Source organism: Cricetulus griseus, chromosome 2 (genome assembly GCF_003668045.3).
Source record: "Cricetulus griseus strain 17A/GY chromosome 2, alternate assembly CriGri-PICRH-1.0, whole genome shotgun sequence".
Taxonomy (NCBI): Eukaryota; Metazoa; Chordata; class Mammalia; order Rodentia; family Cricetidae; genus Cricetulus; species Cricetulus griseus.
Genome location: NC_048595.1, coordinates 74,371,647 through 74,390,976, shown reverse-complemented (window position 1 = coordinate 74,390,976; position 19,330 = coordinate 74,371,647). Strand labels below are relative to the sequence as shown.

General features: G+C 40.9%; 1 protein-coding gene across 14 annotated transcripts in view; it reads right to left on the bottom strand.

Moving 5' to 3' along the window:
• Nucleotides 1-1,128: 1,128 nt before the first annotated feature.
• The window catches only part of Tle1 (TLE family member 1, transcriptional corepressor), a 92,200-nt gene continuing 73,998 nt past the window's right edge, over nt 1,129-19,330 (bottom strand). For all 14 annotated transcript variants that reach the window (XM_035439841.1, XM_027400239.2, XM_027400241.2 and 11 more), the window contains 6 exons: nt 9,298-9,547; nt 7,911-8,158; nt 5,530-5,677; nt 3,145-3,295; nt 1,828-1,904; nt 1,129-1,715 (listed from right to left, as the gene is read on the bottom strand). In XM_035439841.1, coding sequence (XP_035295732.1) covers nt 1,608-1,715; nt 1,828-1,904; nt 3,145-3,295; nt 5,530-5,677; nt 7,911-8,158; nt 9,298-9,547 — 982 coding nt within the window. In that variant the 3' untranslated portion in view covers nt 1,129-1,607. The remainder of the gene's footprint in view (nt 1,716-1,827; nt 1,905-3,144; nt 3,296-5,529; nt 5,678-7,910; nt 8,159-9,297; nt 9,548-19,330) is intronic.

Here is a 19,330-nt window from a genome sequence, read left to right as displayed (position 1 = left end):
CCCACAGAATTGTAAGAGAATAAGGGCATGGGAAATTCTCAGCTACTGGCACCTACCAGCCATTATTTTCCAATATATAATAGTAAATAACAAGTATATAAGGCATGAATCGTATAGCCTCTTCAAAAGCAAACATGCTTGGTAACTTATTAAGTACCTAGGATTACAGATATCAGACCTAATCAAATTAGTAAAAGCTTGTCTATAAAAATAAATACAAAAGATTAATGACAGACTACAATGTCCAGAGCTGCAGTGACCGTCGTAATGATCAAGGCTTGCTGGAGTAAGTAAATTAGCATAACAGATCATGTAAGTAGTAATGAGACATAATCAGCTGACTTTCCACCTCACTTTTCCAGGGACATGAACTCCAGAGCTTTCCAAACAGCACACATCATAAAACAAAATATAAATCATCTATACATTTCTTGAAACACAAGAAAAAGAATGTAGATAAGAAAAAACTGGGCCTTCCTAGGAAAAACCAATTCTTCCTGTCAATGAGACAGCAGGAAAAGGCAGAACTTTAATTTGTGACCTTGAAGGAAAAATGTATGTATTTTCTCTAATACACACAATCTAGAATTAACCTTATACACAAACTTACACTCATATGAAGGCAGAGGGGGGGTCTCTTTGGGGTAAGGAAAGAGGGAAGAAGGCAGTAGGGGTGAATTGTGAAAACAGGCTCATTGTTTGTTACATTATTTAAAAAAAAAAAAAAAAAGAAGAAGAAGAAGAAGCTAGGCAAGGTGGCACACAACTGTAATCCAAGCTGAGGCAAGAGGATTGATACCAGTTCAACGTGAGCCTGTGCTAAAAACAAAATAAAAATCATGATAATTTTGAGTTTTAATCATAAGCCTCAAAGAATGAGTATCAAGGTATTTTCAACTTCTCCTGAAGCTGTCATTTACTGACAGTTTCAGTTCTGATCCTGAGTCTGTGGTTATTCACAAGGACTTTGACACGATCAGTCCCAACACAGCAGATATCCAGAGTCAAATATATTTGTGCAAAGACAGGAGCATTGAGAACTTACCTATGAGTGCATGGACTTTACTCACAAAACCCACATCCATGATTACAAAATGCTGATAAAAAACAATCAAGAAGGAAGACCACTTACTGGTACTAAAGGCTTTACTGTAATAAACCAAATATATTTACAATTTATACAAATGTTGAACCAACAAAAATACAAAAAGAAAAAAAAAAAAAACCACAAGATGCAAAACCAAGAAACAAGTTCATTGGAGACACCACTGCTCTACAGAGGACTCAACGTGAAGTGAACTGCAAGGAACAGAAAAGTAAGCTCACAGTTGGGCAAGATGTGACTGACAGGCAGTAGCTTGCTTCTCTATCCCACACTTGTGGCCTCTGTGTGGTTATGGTGTCCAAAGGTAGACAGGTGACTGTCTATTGATAGACTTGTTGCATTTTCTTTGTAGACTCAAAGCAGTTCTATGTCAACATTTGGAAACGTTTCTTCAGTTGTTTTTTTTTGTTGTTGTTTGTTTGTTTTTTAATTATAACTTTTCTATTTCTACAAATTCCAAACATTTGGCCCATTCAACTGTAAATATGAAGCCATAATGTTTTCAGTAGATGACCTCATAAACGGTAGCCTTTTTGTCCCCTGAGCCAGTGACTATGTATTTATCATCCACAGAGATGTCACAGCTAAGCACTGATGAGGATTCTTTGGACTGTAAGAAAAAACAACAGGCAGAGAATATTTAATGTGAGACTATTTAATGTGCTCCATTTCTGAGGCAACCCATTACTTGTTTCAAAGGCCACAAGGTAGCCCTTCTGTACCTGGAATATGCTGGCTCCATAGGGTGTCCGCCAGGCATTGAGGAGGTTGTCTTTTCCAGTACTCACAAACCACTTGCCTAGAATTAGCAAAGGTACATATTTAAAATTTCCCCTGTTGGAATGAATTAAATAGAGCATTGCTTTCAGTGTGCGTGTGTATGTCTATGTGTGGTTTCTGAGAGTGTACACATACATACTCACACAGGCCAGGAAGCATGTGTGAAGGTGAGGACAGCTTTGTAGAGTTAGTTCTCTCCTTCTCACTTCTTGAGACAGGGTCTCTATTACTGTTTCTATTGCTGCTCTATGAGCTTCCAGGGTCATTCTCCTGTTTCAGCTCATTCTCAGCTCACTGTTGGAATTGAACCCCCAGAGGTATGTAGAACAGGTATGTAGGCCTTGGGCACCTGTTGGCCATCTAGTTTAGTCAAAAAGACAAGCTCAAAGTTTAGTGAAAAGCCTTGCCTCTCCGGGCATTGGTGGCACATGCCTTTAATCCCAGCACTCAGGAGGCAGAGGCAGGCGGATCTCTGTGAGTTCGAGGCCAGCCTGGTCTCCATAGTGAGTACACAGAGAAACTCTGTCTCAACACCCCCCACTCTCTCCCCCAAAAAAGCCTTGCCTCAAAACCAAGGTGGTGAATAGGTTAGGGTAGATGATGAAGACCACTGGCTTTCACACCCACCTGAGTCTATTTGTATATGTGCACGTGTGCTAGTACAACGAGTTATTTAATACTTTATTAAGCATCACAGCCATTTTCAGGCTTATGGAAACAATAAGAGCAAAAAGAATTAAATAGTGAACTAATGTGAAATGCCTGTCATATTAGATGCATATAGAATATCCAATTAGTGTGTCAGCTACACATTCATTCATCTATCCTCACAGCCAATGAACAAATAAGTGACCATTCAAAGCACAGAGACAGTCTCCTTGTGAACTTTCCTTTCTCTGTTCTCATTCAGAGAGGAAAAGAATCTGGGTGCAGCTAACCATCCCTTCTGATCCTGGTTCCTCATTACAGTCAGTACATAGTGATTTCTAGTATTCTTGAGCACTAACAATTGTTCCCCAGCCCATCACAAAACGAGCATGTACTCAGAGCTTATTTCAGTGCCTGCTGACTTTTTGCAAATTAACAAATCAGGCTGAGACAGACATTACTCTGCTCAGAGGGGCAATAGAATTATAGACTAGAATTACTGCATCCAGCTGCATGGAGGGGAACATTTTTTCCCCCAGATACCATCTCTGACCATATTTCTAAAAAGTATTTTCCATTTAGATCATCGACAACCTTGCAGGTGAACTCACCGCAATAAGCAAATTTTAGGGACAACACACAGCTCTCGTGGAGGTGCAGCTGGTATTTGTCAGGCTTGTTCACATGCAGAACTTCCACATTGCTGCTTTCCATCCCCACGGCAAGCCACTCCCCAGTAGGGCAGTATCCCAAGGAGAAGATCTGTTATAAGTAAATAGGACAAAAAGGGATAGCAAAAAGGAGGTTTAATCAGCCAAATCCAGACTGAGAAGAGGCATAGAGATTCAGTAAAGCTCAGAACCCTCTATTAAACAAGTAGTGAAGGGACCAGCTCCCCATTTCGGCAGCCATAACAGCCGAACACGTGCTTTTCTGACCTTGCCTTGGTCACTAGGAGGTTAGGTGCATGCCTCGTGGCAAGGAACCAATCAGAAGTTAGCTGGTGGTGCTATGCTTTACGGCTCTGGGTGTGCTTTACGGACAAGTACATAGCAATGACTTGCAGAGCATAGCAACCACCCTGGGAGGGCCTATGGGCCATAACAACCAGTTGACCCATCAACACAGGGCAAACCCTCCAAGCCTGGAGGCACACCAATCCTGAGCCTGTGCGTACCCCTAGATACTCCCCTTACGCTGCCCTACAAGACCTCTATACAGATGCTTTGAGCCATCTTTCCTAGCCATCCACCATGGTGGATGGATGAAAGGCCCAAGCTAACATGGGGTTAGGCTATAATAAAGCCTCATGCAGTTTGCATCAAGCTTTCGACTCCGCCTGGTGATTGGGGTGACCTTGGTCCTGGGCTAAGATCCTGGGGGCCTGAGCTCCCGGGGGTCTTTCAGTAGGGGATCAAATAGTTTCATCCATGCTGTGAAATAAGAAATTATCTTTGGGAATGGCATTAAAAGTCAACATAAAGATATACTGACTGACGACATACTTGAGCAAGAAAATAGGATGTCTAGGATCTGTAATATAGATGTCACTACTTCTTAGACTGCATCACAGAGACTGTGCTAGTGTGTATGCAGGACTCCCTTCCTCTCTGCTCCTTGACTATGGATGCAATTCAGCTATCTCAAATTTCTGCCACTGTGACCTTATCACAATGATGGACTGTAACCTGGAATACTCATCTAAAATAAACTTTTTTTCCCCTCTTTAAGCTGCTTTTGTCATAGTGTTCTATCAGAACAACAGAAATGAAATTAAGAGAACATGTAGAGTTGTTTTTCATTTTTACCCTATTTTTTATTTTTATTACCAGTAAACAAACATGCAAATAAATAAATGCTGAGTAATAAACAAAAGAACAACTCTAGCATGAGGAAGACACCAGAAAAGGGCAAGTGCTACCTCTGCCAAGTAAGTCTAGATCTATACATGTGACATCAGACTACTTCAAAAGTTATTAAGCTTTTATATTATTTTAAAGCTCCAGTTAAAGTAATAATAGCATACATCTCCAATTCTAGTACTCTGGGGGCTTAAGTAGTAGGTAGTACTGCCTTCCATTTGAGGACAGCCTGAAGGTAGGCTACAGAACAAGATCCTATCCTAAAAAAACAAACAAAACAAAATAAACCCCCAAACGAATACAACTCTATAGATCTAGTTGGGCATGATAGTTTTCTATTTGAAAATATACAATGTATTCTGATCATTTCCCCCTCCCCAATCCTCAAAGATGCTTTCTACCTCCCTACCCACTTACACACCATTATATTCGCTCTCTCTCTCTCTCTCTCTCTCTCTCTCTCTCTCTCTCTCTCTCTCACACACACACACACACACACACAAACACCAATAAGACAAAAAAAAAAAAAAAGCCCAACCAAACCAAAATGCACACCCCTAAACACCCAAAGAGTTTGTGTTGGCCAATTATTGAGGCATGGAGCCTGCCCAGAGTGCGGTGGATATATCTGGCTACCCTCCATTGGAGAAAACTGATTTCCCTTTGCTAGTGGGTATCAACTGCAAATAGCTTTATAAGGGATGGGACCCAGTATCCACTTGCCCCCTCAGTGTGGGACTTTCCCATGATTGTTTTTAAAGGCTAAAAAATGAGATGGGTATCCACATATTCTTAAGACTCCTTGAAACAAATCAACATTCATTTCACTCTCACTCTGCATTTGATGGTGAGAATACACACAACAGACTATATCCTGCTGAAAGAAACATGTACATTCTCTACTGTATAAACTCCTTTTATCATAATTATGTGTATATAAAACATCTTCATATGTTTTGTAACCATTCTCCCTGGCAACAGGGGCAGATGGGTAGGGGGTGTTGTAGTCTATGGTTTTAAACCTGTTATTTGAAATTTAATGGAGATCTGTTTATCTGGCTACCCTGTTGCTGGGGTGGGAGGATGGTCCACACCCCACACACACTCCACAGCAGGCCAGAGCCAAGCACTCACCTGTGATGTGAAATCATGCTGCTGCAGCTGTCTCCCTTCTCTCAGGTCCCAAGACCTCACAGTGTTGTCCAAACCGCCTGTCCAGAGCTTGGTGCCATCATTAGAAATGTCAATACAGCTGGCTCCGTCTGTGTGGCCCTGGAATTGCCTGATAAAACAAACCAGACTGAATAATGATTTCCTGCCAGAGCTCAAAGTAAACACTGTTGTGTTGTTAGTTTTGGACTCACTGTGTGTCATCTCAGTGTCTGCTGGTGTGCAATATCAAACTAACCTTCCCCCGAGGAGCACAGGAAACTGCCCCTGCAGGTTCTGTTTCTCTTTTCAAGATCCAAGGCCTAAAGAAATGGAATGGCACTGCAGGCTGCTGCCAGAAGTCAAGTATGCTACTAGGGCCTCTGATAAATAGACCCAGTGAAACTCTTCCCAGGTCTGGAAAAGAGTTTAAGTACTAAAAGACAATAAAGATAAGCAAACAAAACCCAAACAATTTCCTTATGGAATGAAAAAAACCTGTCCTTCAGTGGCCAAGGCTTGAACCCACAGAAAGGAAAAAGCTCATTACAAGAACACACTCATTCAGAAGAGAACTGACCAGCAGTGCCCTTCCTGCTAGCGCAGCATGAGCTCTCCTGTGTATTCAGCCTTGTCATTGTGAATCAAAAAGGGCCTTGCATTAGGAAATGTGGACTCCCAGAGAACAAGGGTCAAGCAGGCCTCTTGACCTCAGAGGTGCTAGGCAGAGACAAAAAGACTGAGGACAACAGACACTTGCCAGATCCCACCCCCAGGTGCAAGGCTTTCTTTCTAGGGGACATTCATGCAAAGTCCAAAGAGCATCCAAATCAACTGGGTGGCAGGGATTTATGACCCCAGGAAGGGCATGAGGCAACAAGTCAGGCTGGCAGTGGAGACAGCAACAAGAGCACAGAAGGGTCTGGGGTTGGCAGGTGGGGAGGGTACATGCAGTGACTCTCACAAACCTGACTCTACATGCTGAGCATGCACTGGCCAGGGCAGATCAGAGAGGTCAAGGACCCACCTTCAGAACCGGGAAAGACCCAGCATAGAACTGCTTAGGAATTTCAATGCCAAGAAGGTCCTTTCTTTCTCTAGGCCCCCCATACCTTATTGCCACAGAGCGCCAAGCTTAGAATTTAAAAGTGTAAGGGAAGGAAAAAAATCACCACTGCTGCCCTGAATTCTCAGCCAAGATATGAGTCAGAAATCTTTCTCATAAGCTCAATCCCTACTTCAGATCTTGTCCCAGCTAGTCCCCTCATCCCACATGCTCAGAATTCCTGCTGCTGCCCAGTAAGTGGACCTCAACAATACTAATAAGCCTCTCCATGATCACCTCAGGCTGGAGTTCTTGTGGTACCACTCTTCTCTTCAAACAATTGTCAGAACCCTTTCCTTCATCCTGACTTCTTATCACTTCTTCAACTCAGTTAATCATCAGTTCTTCATTGCAAACATCTTTCCCTGTGGACTATCATGTCAGCACTGGATGGGTGCTCCTTGAGCCTCCCCTTCCAGGCACACCCTAGTGTGACTGCCAAGTTGCTGACTTGAGAATATGCTGTGTCATAGGAGATACAGGAACCCGTCACACAGAGCAGCCACTAGCCACACATGGTCAGACCAAGCTAAGACGTAAAAATCATGCTCTACCCCACTCCCCATATATGATTGGTGCTTCTCCAGGAAGCCAGTACAAAGAAGGCCAGGTCTGACTACAGGACCAAGGAAAAGTAACATCTGTGTCAGAGGACAGCAGGACAGCCTTGATTTAAAATCTTCCTGTTTCTATTTCCCAAAGGCTGGGGTTTACAGGTCTTTACCACTACACTAGTCTTAAGTTCTTATCCTTAAAAGGAGTTTTCTGGAACACCTCTGTCATGAGCACTAAATAGAACCAGACTAGGTGCCAAGGGAAGTAGGAAGATCTAGAAGCCTAGTAGAGGCCCATGTGCTCCCAAGGGCAATGACCCTCTTAGATAGCTACAGAGAAATACAGATATTTTAAAGCCATTTTGTGGTTTCAATTCATGGAAGCTCATTTTTAACATTCTTTTGTTGTCTTGCGTCAGTAGATTTCCATTTGCACAAATAAGACTCTGGCCAAGTTGAAAACATTTAGGTGGGAGGTCTTTGTATTGTCATTTATTCCACATTATACTGTTTATTTAAAGTCAGATCTTCCATCTCACTGTAAGCCAAAGAATGGGAACATGACAGAGATATGGCATTGGTGACACTCTGACATACGACAAGACTGCAATCCTCATCCACAGCTGGCCTCAGTTTGCCACTGTGTCCATACTCAACCGACAGCAGCCTCTTAATGAGGCTTCCCCTAGGAAAGCCTCTGTACTCACCTGACCAGGGTCTGGTTGTGCAGGTCCCACACTGCGATATTGCCATCACTGCAGCATGAGAAGCAGACCTTGGAGTCAGGGCTGATGGCCAGGGCATAGCAGGCAGGGGCTGAGGATGTCAGCTCTGCCTTTATACGGGGGGTTGGAGCTGCCAAGTCCCAGATGGATAGAGTACTGGCTTCCCCTCCCACTATGAGAGTACAGCCATCAGGTAGCAATTTACAGGAACGGATGTAGTTATCTCTATTCTGTGAAATAATAGAATGTAATCACTGTAGAGCATTGCCAACTGATAATACTATGTATTCCTAAATGCTACTCTGGTTTTTTACTTCAAGAGAGACATGACATGGACACTCTGTTCTACAGGAAAGATCAGGGTCCGACTGCCATTGTCTTTTCACAAAAGTAAACAACTCAGAGGGCTGCTCATCTGTCTTCCTGATTTCCAACTGTACAGAAAGACCCGAAAGCATACAGGTGGAAGGCTGGTGTGAGTGTATTTCCCTGTGGGGAAGGAACATGTCTTCTCACCAACATTTACTGTTGGATAGTACAGACACACCAAATCTGTTTTTGTTTTCATTTTTTCCTGATACTGCCCAATGAGTATTGAGTACTTATCTCACAATTTAGTGGATTGGCTTTCTCAATATAAGGATGGCTAACATAGATAGACAGACAGACAGATAGATGGAAACAGAGATAGAGATAGACAGACACATGCATGCATACTAGGTATTTATCTCTAAAACATCTGCCCCTGTGGTTTGAGAATAACATCTTGCAGACATGCAGGCAGAGTAGCCCAGTCCACAATCTAAAGACCAACAGTATAGGTCTAACAACACTAAGGCAAATTGGTATCTTTAAGCTCTCAATGGGCTGGCTAGGTGCTTTGTGAGACAACTCTCTGTCTTACTGAATCTACAGTAGAAAGGCAAAGCCATCTCCCCCACCTCCTAGACAATACCAAACCTATTTGGGAGGGTTTTCATGCCATTATTAGCAAATGTTGATGGCTTGATATTTATCTAGAGCTTACAGGGAAATTTAAAGGTAAATAGATTGTAGGGATCAGAGTCCACATTAACTGTTTTTTTTTTTTGTTGTTGTTGTTTTGTTTTTAAAACATTAACATGTAAAACAATCTTGTTTCTAATTCAAACAAAGAAATTTAAAAACATGTCTACTGAGTGAGTTCTGCAAATCACTGCAAAACATCTCCAAAAATAAAGTCATCAATACTAGGAATTAACCCGGGTAGTATGCAATAACTGAACCCTGTCCAGTTTGGGGGAGGGGCTTGAGCAGCTAACACAGAAAACAGAGGGGATTCTATTCCCTCCTAATTGAAGTGAAGCTCAGGCCCCTCATGCTCGCTCACCAGACAATCCAGCTGAGAGACGGGGCTCTTGTTGCCAGGGTGGCTGATGTCCCAGACCTTAACGCAGCCCTTGCCACCTGTGTACACGTGCCTTGTGGGGTTGCTGATGGTCACCGCACACACCACTTCTCCATGGTTGAGGGTGTTGATTTGCCGAGCATGTCTGGGGATCCCAGGTCCAATGAGGGCATCAGGGGGAAAGGGGACAGGTTGCATCTGGCCATCAGCAGTAACATGGAAGGAGTATGCTCTACATGAAAGAAAAGAAAAACGTTCTTATCACAAAGGTACCATAACCTGGAGATGGGGAAAGGTGGGGGTTTCCTTGCCAAGGCTTCTCCTGAAATCAAAATAAGTCAAAGTATTTTCTAATGGAAAACATTTAAAGTCTATATTCAAGCTACTATTTTAAAATGCTCTAAAACATGTACAACTCCATTTTAAATATTTTAATACATACTTTAAATATTTAAAATTGTTCTTATAAATTTTTCAAAGCATACTCTCAAATATCACTATAAAAATGTGTCTAAACTGATATAGCCTTCTACATACCTTATACATGATTTCTTAGTATAATTTAAAACACTTACGATAAAGCCTTTAAGAACTCTAATCACACAGTAAATAATATAACTTAATGTTAGAGCTAAAAAAAAAAACACAAATAAACAAAAAATAGCTTTTGGGGCTGGAAGGATGCTCAGTGTTTAAGAGCTCCCTGGCTGCTCTTACAGAAGACATGGGTTCTATTTTCAGTACCTACACGGTGGCTCACAAACATCAATAACTCTAGTTCTTGGGGATCCAACAACCTCTTTTTGCCTCCACAAACACCACACATACCAGTGGTACACCAAGACATAAACATAAAATAGTTTTAAAAATTTTAAAACATCTTTTAAAACATATTGTTTTAAGCTTCTGATTCAAACTCATTTTGCATAACTAAGAAAAAAACAAAAGAGATTATTATATCCGATGACAGAGATTTCCTACCTAGCATTTTCTCATATTTAGCCTAGAACCACAAACCCCAGTTTTATCTACCCAACTAAAGGAGCATCTTCTGAGCTTCACATTAGGCAGGGCACCACATACTGAACAACGAGAGGCAGGAAGGACTTGCTGAGAGCACTTTCAACCTAGCTCTTCATTTGAAAGAAGAATAGGAGAGAGGGACATCTGAGAATGTTCTTCAAATTTTGCTGTGAACCTAAAACTTATCTAAAAATTAAAGTTTATAACATTTTCAAAAGTGAAGCAAAGGAACTGGGGATAGCTCAGGATTGAGCCCTACCTGGGATGTGCAAGGCCCAAAGTTCTGTAAAGAAAACAGAAGAGATGTCTGTCTTTCCCAATGCCTAACTGAGCAAGCTGGACTGGACTCAGGAAGCCCTTCAGACTACAGGGCAACTTTGAAGATGGGAAGTAACTGAGGAGGGAGTTAGAAGATGCTGACGGACTGATGTCTGCCCTAGGTTGCTGATTTCACAAGAAGTGAAACGTCTATGTTTATCAGTTATGCACAGATGAGCCAGATCACGGTCATGCACTTTTATCTCTCACAACAAAAATCAACTTTTTTTCTTCCAATGTATTACATTATTACTCGACTTCCAAGAGCTAGCACACAATGGGCATCGTAAAACACACACACAGCAAAGGCACTTTAAAGAATGGAAGACATTCAGTGTTTCTATTCCCATTCCAGGCTGAAAAACACTGTTTCCCTCCTATCTCAGACATCACCATATCTAGGAGTTTGAGTCACTGAGCATAAACAAAGTCTGCAGGATTTTTCAGTTCCTGCAACCTCCTTGGGTAAGAATGAGTCCTTTCTGGAACCTGTCCTTGACATTTTGACACATATAAATACCATGAATGCTAACACAGCTCTTGAACTTTTGTTCTGCTAATAAATCAATTTGTGCAAAATAACTTGGCAGAAAACTGAAAACTGATACTCAACATCAAGTCACTCTGAAACTGCACTTAAAATGCACTTTTATCAGCCTGGAAATAAAGATAGGTTACTATTTCCCTCCACAGAAGCAAAATATCAAATAAATGACTTTAAATGTTTCCTCTCTTCAGCCAAAGGAAAGATCTTACATGTGTGTTAACTCCTAGAAAGCTGGCTCCAATGGGAAGCAGCTGTTTGTCCCAAGCTATTAACAATGCTGTTTTATAATGACTCCCACCATGACAGAGAATGATGAAGTTTAATCTGGTGTCTTGGTTTTTCTTCTTTCCCTTTGAATTACAGAGGATTGAATCCAGAGCCTTATACATGCTGGGCAAGCTCTTTACTGATCAACTGTATCTATAGCTCCTTTTAAAAAGGAGTCCTACTAAGTCATTCAGGATGGCCTTGAATATGTCATCTTCCTGTCAAACCTCCCCATTTGCTAGGGTAGCAGGTATGTGCCACCAAGCCTGACCATCAGACAGTACAACTCAGTTTGAAAACTGAGCCACAGAATGGGAGCCATTTAGAATTTTCTTGTATGTATGTATGTATGTATGTATGTATGTATGTATGTATTCACACAATGACCACATGCTTCAATCCTCTAAGTCACAGTTTTTTTATCCAGTAAGACCCTCTGTATTCTTAGCAATACAAAAATATATATGCATATTAAAGTTATGTGAATAGAGACTCACATTACTTATTATGGGATATCTGCAGCTTCAATCAAATAGTACTTTGTTGCTCTTGGAGACAAATTACCAGAACACAAAGGTTTGAGTCTATAATTCCTTTCCTAGAAGAATTCTGAACTTCAAACAACTGGTAGGGCAAAAATCCAGTGGCAACTTATGTAACAGTTCTGTTTGATTTCTGTTGCTGTTATAAAATACCCTGACAACAAGCAACTCAGAGGAAGAAAGGTGCATTTGGCTTTCAATTCCATGTTATAGCTCACTCACTACTAAGGGAAAGTCAAGGAAGGAACTTAAAGCATCATGTCCAGTCAAAGGTAGAGAAAATGAACACATGAATCCAACCTCATTTGCTTTCTTTTGTCTAATTTTGGCTCTTAATACTATTGAAGACCTCCTGCCTAGGGAATGGTGCTACTCATAATGCATTTCACACATCAATTAACAATCAAGATAATCTCCCACATACATGCCTATAGGACAACCATATCTAGATAATTCCCTATGAAGATTTTCTTCACAGATGATTCAAAGTGTATCTAGATCTACTAAATCGAGTTGCCTTAGTAGCACAGTGACCCCAAATACCAGGTACCATAATCAGGGTCCTAAAGTGACAAATGAGTATTCAAGTGATGCTGAAAAAACATCCTCAGAAAATAACACAACTAGATTGCACTTTTTTTTTTTTTTTTTTTTTTTTTTTAAAGAATGGTGGTTTAGGTGAAGAGAGAACTTGCCTATCAAAATTTCTGGCAGTAAGAGCAATGGCAGGGCATAGGGTGAATTCTCTTTATGCTATCAATCAAGATGGGAGCCTACAGGTGAAACAAAATTTGAATCAGACTCCCTTCCAGCAATCCCAGTTTTTAGTGGGAGGCTCTTCAGTTAGAATCCTGCTGATTACAGAGTTAAATGTTTCAGACTAATAAAGTATTAAATAAAGGGGATACTTTGTATAGAGAAAGTACAGATGGGAAAGATGTTTGCTAGTATTTGGGAGACCCATTTCCCAGATGTGTTCTTACAGCACAGGAGCCAGTAAGCATCACACTGAGGCAATTTAATATGGATTCACAGTGCAAGGAGAGCTATGAACACCCATCTGTCCCATGAGAAACCCACATGAATGCTAATATATCAGTCTTGGGGGCCTGAGAGGAAGTAAGACAGCCCAATAAGCTGCAGGGCCTCAACAAATGAACAAACAAGAAAAACAGGCACTGAGCTCCCCTCTGGGTTTCATAGGGAGAAAAACAAGATGGGAACAGAGATGGCTGAAATTTAGTTATTTACTCACACACACAAAAAATTAACAGGAACCATGTCCTGACAATGTTAAGAGACCCCAGAAGAGACATCTTCTCTATGGGTGAAGGATTTGGGAATAACAATACCAATCAGGGTAGAGAATTTGAAAATAGTGAACACAACTGTCTTTCCTTATCCCCAGGGGTTACATTTCTGGACCCCAGATGGATGCTTTAAAGATGGATGCCAAAAAAAAAAAAAAAAAAAAAAAAAAAAAAAAAAAAAAAAAGCCCTACCACACTATAGCTTCCCAACACACAAGCTATGGAAATTTCAACTTACAAATCATGAAGAGTAATACAGTAATAATGAAACAAACAAGTACCACACATTCTAATCAAATCATGAGCATCACCACCCTCACACTTTGAGTCCATTATTACTAAGGACACAAACATCACAACACACAGACCACAATAGATGACCTTGATTGGAATGGCACCACTCTGGGCAGAGGCAAGGGAACCCAGAATTTGAGTCTAGATTGGGCAGTACAATGAGACTGTGACCACCTGTGTATACATTCAGTGTATAGAGAGCAGTACCAGTGGACAAGAAAGCAACTGATTTCCCATGTGAAATGAAGCAAATCTACTACTCAGAAAGCCAGAATCTAATTTCTAATTGTCATATACCAAAACACACACACACACACACACTCATCTGTCTATCCTATCTATCTATCTATCTATCTATCTATCTATCTATCTATCTATCTGCATAAAACCTGTGTATTTATGGTGTTAATAATTTCAAACTGAACTTGACCTGAAATTGTAGATAAGCAAGGACTATTCTATCTATGAATAATTTTTTACCTCAATTCCAGATGAGGCCAGACAAAAGAATGGCTTGATTATGGTTACACAAGCTTAGAGAAAAGCAGAATTTATAGGTAATGCAACTGGTTACCCTCATGGCTGAAGAGACAAGCAGGGCTTCTGGAGAGAAGGATTTGCACTGCTCCTCAATCAGAGAGTTGTTCTAAGAGGTAGATATCGGCAGTCAAAAGCAATCGAGGTGCATGCACATGGTACATGTACTGCTCTACACCTATATTGCACCTTTAAAATTGATTCCTTTACTTATTCAAGAAAAGGTAGAGGGAAGGTCGCCCAACGAACTCACCCACTACATTAAGTCCATGACAAGGTTGAGATTCCAGACTTTTTTGTTAAAATGGACCCGACACAAGGCACTAGCACCAAGTGTATATGGTCTTACTCACTACCTAGTCTGCATCCTATGATGAATTTGTTTCCTGATCCATAGAGCAGATAAAAAACAATACAATGTAAGTATAGTCTGATTCTAAGGAATTGACTGTGAGGATTAAGACAGCACTGGGAACTACAGTGGGTCTGCAGGAAACCACCACAGATATAATAGCCAAGGAGCCTCTGCTGAATATCCTACCAGTGGGCAAGTGCCAAGCATCAAGGGATCAGGGAAAGGAGGAAAATGCAGGTGGGAACAATCAGTCAAGCAAGAGATAATGGAGGAGGTAAGGAGGTCACAAGAGCAAACACAGTGGCAAGTCTACAGGAAAAGACTCCAGCAAATATCCCTAAAGAAGGACACTAGTAGCAAATTGTGAGCTAGACACTGAAAGACCTATGACCACTATACTACACTAAGCCCATCCCCATCAAGAGGCCTCTTTCCCCATAGCCTTGTAGCCAAACTCCTACTAATTAATTCACTTCTAATTCTGAAATCAGGAGGTGGAACTGGAAAAGTGAAAAGAAAGCCAACTGGCCTTACCACTTTAAAAGGAAATGAAGTCAGTACCTGTTGGGAGCAAAGGACTTTTCATTTATTGGGCACATGGAAGAGGTGAAGTGCTAAAAGGAGAGTTCCTCCCAGGAACAGTGAACTGAATAGCAAGAATGCATTCTGAGCAAGCAGGTTGGCTCCTGTTAACAAAGCTATGCTGTGTTCTGCAACTAAAGAAAAAAGGGTGTTTACAGACTTGTCAATGACCTGGAAATAGAGCGAACTGCACTGGCAGAATCCAGTAAACAGTAATGAAGCAAGGACACTAGAGAAGAAGGCCAAGTCCCTACTGCCCAAAAGACTTGGCACTGGTGATGTGAAAGTCCTTGTCTGATCAGTTCTAAAACACTGACTAGCTCTCCAAGTTCTGAAGTCCTTCAAGATTTTAAAGCCAACTAGCCTTGCTTCATATGACACTAAGCTCCCAGCCACTTCAGACAGCAAATCAGCCCCCAAAACATCATTACATGTCATTACATCTTTAAGATGCTCTACATTACTTGGAACTCTTCCCTTCTGCCTAGAACAGCATGCCCCCTCTCTCCCAGGTACACATTATCCGGGTCTCATCAACCCCTTTCAGCATGTAGCTAATCTAAATCTTTGCTACAGCATTTATTACATGGGACATTTCTGCCCTTACTGTTTTATAATTCTTTAGGACAAGTGAAAAGTCTTCACCAGCTCATAGGAAAGCTAGTGCTCAACCACTGAGTCAGAATAAGTTAGCTACTGTTGCCTGATCACTCATATGTGAAATCATGAAAGGCCAAGAAATCAAGGAAAAAGGCTTAAAGAAGCAGGCCGTTATCTTTTCTCTACCTGGGTTATGCAATCAACTTTTATCAACTATTGTTAAGCAGATATGCCAAATCTGGCAAAAAGAAGGTAACAACTTTGCAAGGGATAAGCAGTCCCTGGAGAGGTGACTCAGACCACAAAGATCCTGACACAGCTAAGTACAGATTGAATTCAAGTGGACTCTGGGCTCTCTCTCTCTCTCCCCCAAGGCAACCAAAGGGAAGAAGTTAAGTCCTAAGCTGGGCCTTGACTCGAACAACTCGATGGAGTAAAGTACAAAAGGAGAGGGGCAGGTTGTTCCTTCACAGCATTCCCTGTTATGACATGGGGACTTCCTGAACTTATCTGAGACTCATCTCCTTGATTTTTTTTAATTATTATTATTTAGTGTTTGGCTCAAGCATACCATAGTGTACATGTGGAGTTTAGAATACAACTTGTCAATCAATGCCATCAGGTAGATCCTGGTGAATGAACCCAGTTTGTCAGGCTTGGTTCAAATTCCTTAAGCCTGCACGGAGCCACCTAGCCAACCTAATTCCTTTATTTTTCCATCATGGCCTGGAAAAACTTAGCTATAAATAATATTGTTGAAGTGTGGGTTATATAAAGGCACATGAGAAGAATGCCAGTAGTGCAACATCAATTCTTTGGTCTCTGTGTTACTTCAGTGTTCCTTAGAATTTAGAGACAGGAGAAAGTACCTAGCTACTAGGTAGAGCCAACTTTTAATCCAGATAGGTTCAGTACAAATGCAGTCCTTAGTTTTAATTTAATAACTGAGCAGCATCTTTCAGGAGAATGTAAGACCCATCAGGATGGAGGCACTACACTATACTTGGATCCCCAGGGGCACTAAAGGCTGTAGCAATTGACTCCTAAAACACCTAAGAATTATGTAATTTATGATTTTGGGAGAATACCTGTGGCCTGAAACTAACAAAGGTAATGAAGCTTGAGGTAGAGGTAGCACAGGAGTTTAAGGAAATTACAGTTTTACTAATCTAAGAATTCAAGGAGATAAAATAAGTCCATAAGTATATAAGTAAGTAAGTAAGTAAGTGACAATCTCCTGCAATATGATTTACTTCCAGAACTATGTAAGATCCGTAGTAGTTTCCCTTTTTGTGATAATGGCAAAATAATAGCAGACGAAACTTACAAGGAGAGATAAGTGAGTGGAGCTGCCTGGTCAGGATTATTCCCATGCTGGCAAATCAGGCAGCCAAATGTTATTCATGCAGAAACCAAAGGTCAACACATCCTTTAAGGCTAACCCCCAAACCTATCTCCCACCACAACCACCTCAAGTAGCGCCACCCTCTGGGGAACAAGTGCCTCCAAAAGTCATTGGTCTACATAGGCTAGTACACATTCAAACCACAACAGTGTTTATGCACAAACAACTCTCAAAGTCAATAACATCCTTTACTTCTGGAGATTTTTTTCAGTTTCACATCCTGACATCACAAGAACATTTCTTACACACATCAAGGTACAATTCCTACCTTATTTGGAAGATGGCATTTCTATCTTAATGGAAAAAACATATTAAGTAAAATTAAGTTTCAAGGCATTAGAATGGGAGAGATTATTTATTTAGGTGAATATTTATCTAATTCACTCATTCTAAAAATGGCAAATATATGCCAAGGTATGGTAGCACACATCTTTAATCCCAGAACTCGGGAGGCAAGTTTGGCCAGATCTCTGTGACTTAGAAGCCAGCCTGGTCTACACTACAAGTTCTAGAACAGCCAGTGTTACATAGAAAGACCCTGTTTCAAAACAAAACAAAAGGTGGCTATGACATTTCTGAAAACACCTTACAAAAGATTTGCCAGAAAAAAAAAACAAAAAACAAAAAACAAAAACAAAAAACCAAGATGTTGATAAATAAGGAGGATATACATGTACAGTGAGCATGAGAAGTCCAAAAGTACTAAACATTTCCAGACTTTCAAATACAAGGTTGCCATACAGGATAACACATGCCCTACAGTTTCGGGAGGAAACATGGCTTCTTAAAACTTAATTAAAATATCCCAAGAAAGAACCACCCACTAGAGACAAATGTGAACAAGAAATACACAAGCTAGATTTCTATCTCATAAACTCAAAGTCATTTCTGATATAGAAGGAGGGACAACTAACTACACATCAAAGGGAAGATCTGCTTCCAGATAACTAAAGAAACTAAAAGACACACACAGCAAAAGCAAAACACTGAATAGACACTGTTTTTAGCAGGCAACAGACTTCAAATATCACTGTGATGGTTAATTTTATGTGTCAACCTGGCCAGGCTAGGAAATGCAGATGGCTGCAAATATTCTAGCTGTGTCTGGGAGGTGGTTCTGAGATTAGCATCTCATTGGCAGACAGAATAAAATGATGTGCCCTGAACAACGTAGGCAGGCAACATTGGGTGGGTATTATGCAGGCCACTGAAGAGCCAAAACAGGACAAAAGTTGAGAAAGAGTTAATTCACTCTCTGTTTAGGCTGTGATGTCACCAGCTCCTGTGACACCAGTACCCATTAGGCGTGGACTAAAAATGCTATACCCTCCCCATCTCTCCTGTTGCCCTGCCTTCAGACTCAGAACTGCACAGTCAGCTTTCTCAGGGTTCCAGCTTACTGATGACAGGCCATGGAATCTCTCAGTTTTCATAATCATGGGGCCATTTCTTCCTAATAAATTTCCTTCCTCCCTGTCATATATTAGTTCTGTTTCTATGAAGAAGCCTAACACAATCATACTATGTTTGAAGAGAACTAGGTTTTCAAATCCACTAAACAAACTAGCTATGGAATCCAGGCCCGTCATCAAAGAGGTCAGAGAGACGGAATGGAAGCTGCTGGCGCTGAACCCCTTCTTGGCTGGAAGCTACTGTAAAACACAGTTTACTCCTAAAAGGTAACTTCTCCAATGGCACGGTTTTTTTTTTTTTTTTTTTTTTTGTTGTTGTTTTTTCCTTTTAGGCTCTACACCCCCCAAAAAAGAACTTTTTAAAAAGCCCAGTTTAAGTTCTAAACAAGTGAACAGAATATTTCAGAATTACAATCCTGGCCTTCAAACAAATGGTGAAAGAACTTAACTACCTTACAATCCAAAGCCAAACCATCATTAGTCTGGTTATGACTACCTCAAAGGTGCTATCATGGGGGTGGGGAGTACAGATTTACTTATAGTGAGAAGTGCTACAGGAAATAACATACTGCACTTTATATTTCTGTCAAGGATCCTCATAGACCTCTAAAACTAGGACACATTCATATTAAACTGACTTACTAATTACATCTTGTCTTAAGTTAGGATTTTTCTCTTACAAAGTAACTAAACAAAGTTAACATTTCCTCTTACAAGCCAAGTCTAACAGTGAAATGCAACAACCATTCAACTCCCTTCAAAAAGGATGGACCAAAGTCCATCCTAGGCTCGTCTAGGCTTACTGAATGAATAAACATGTTTA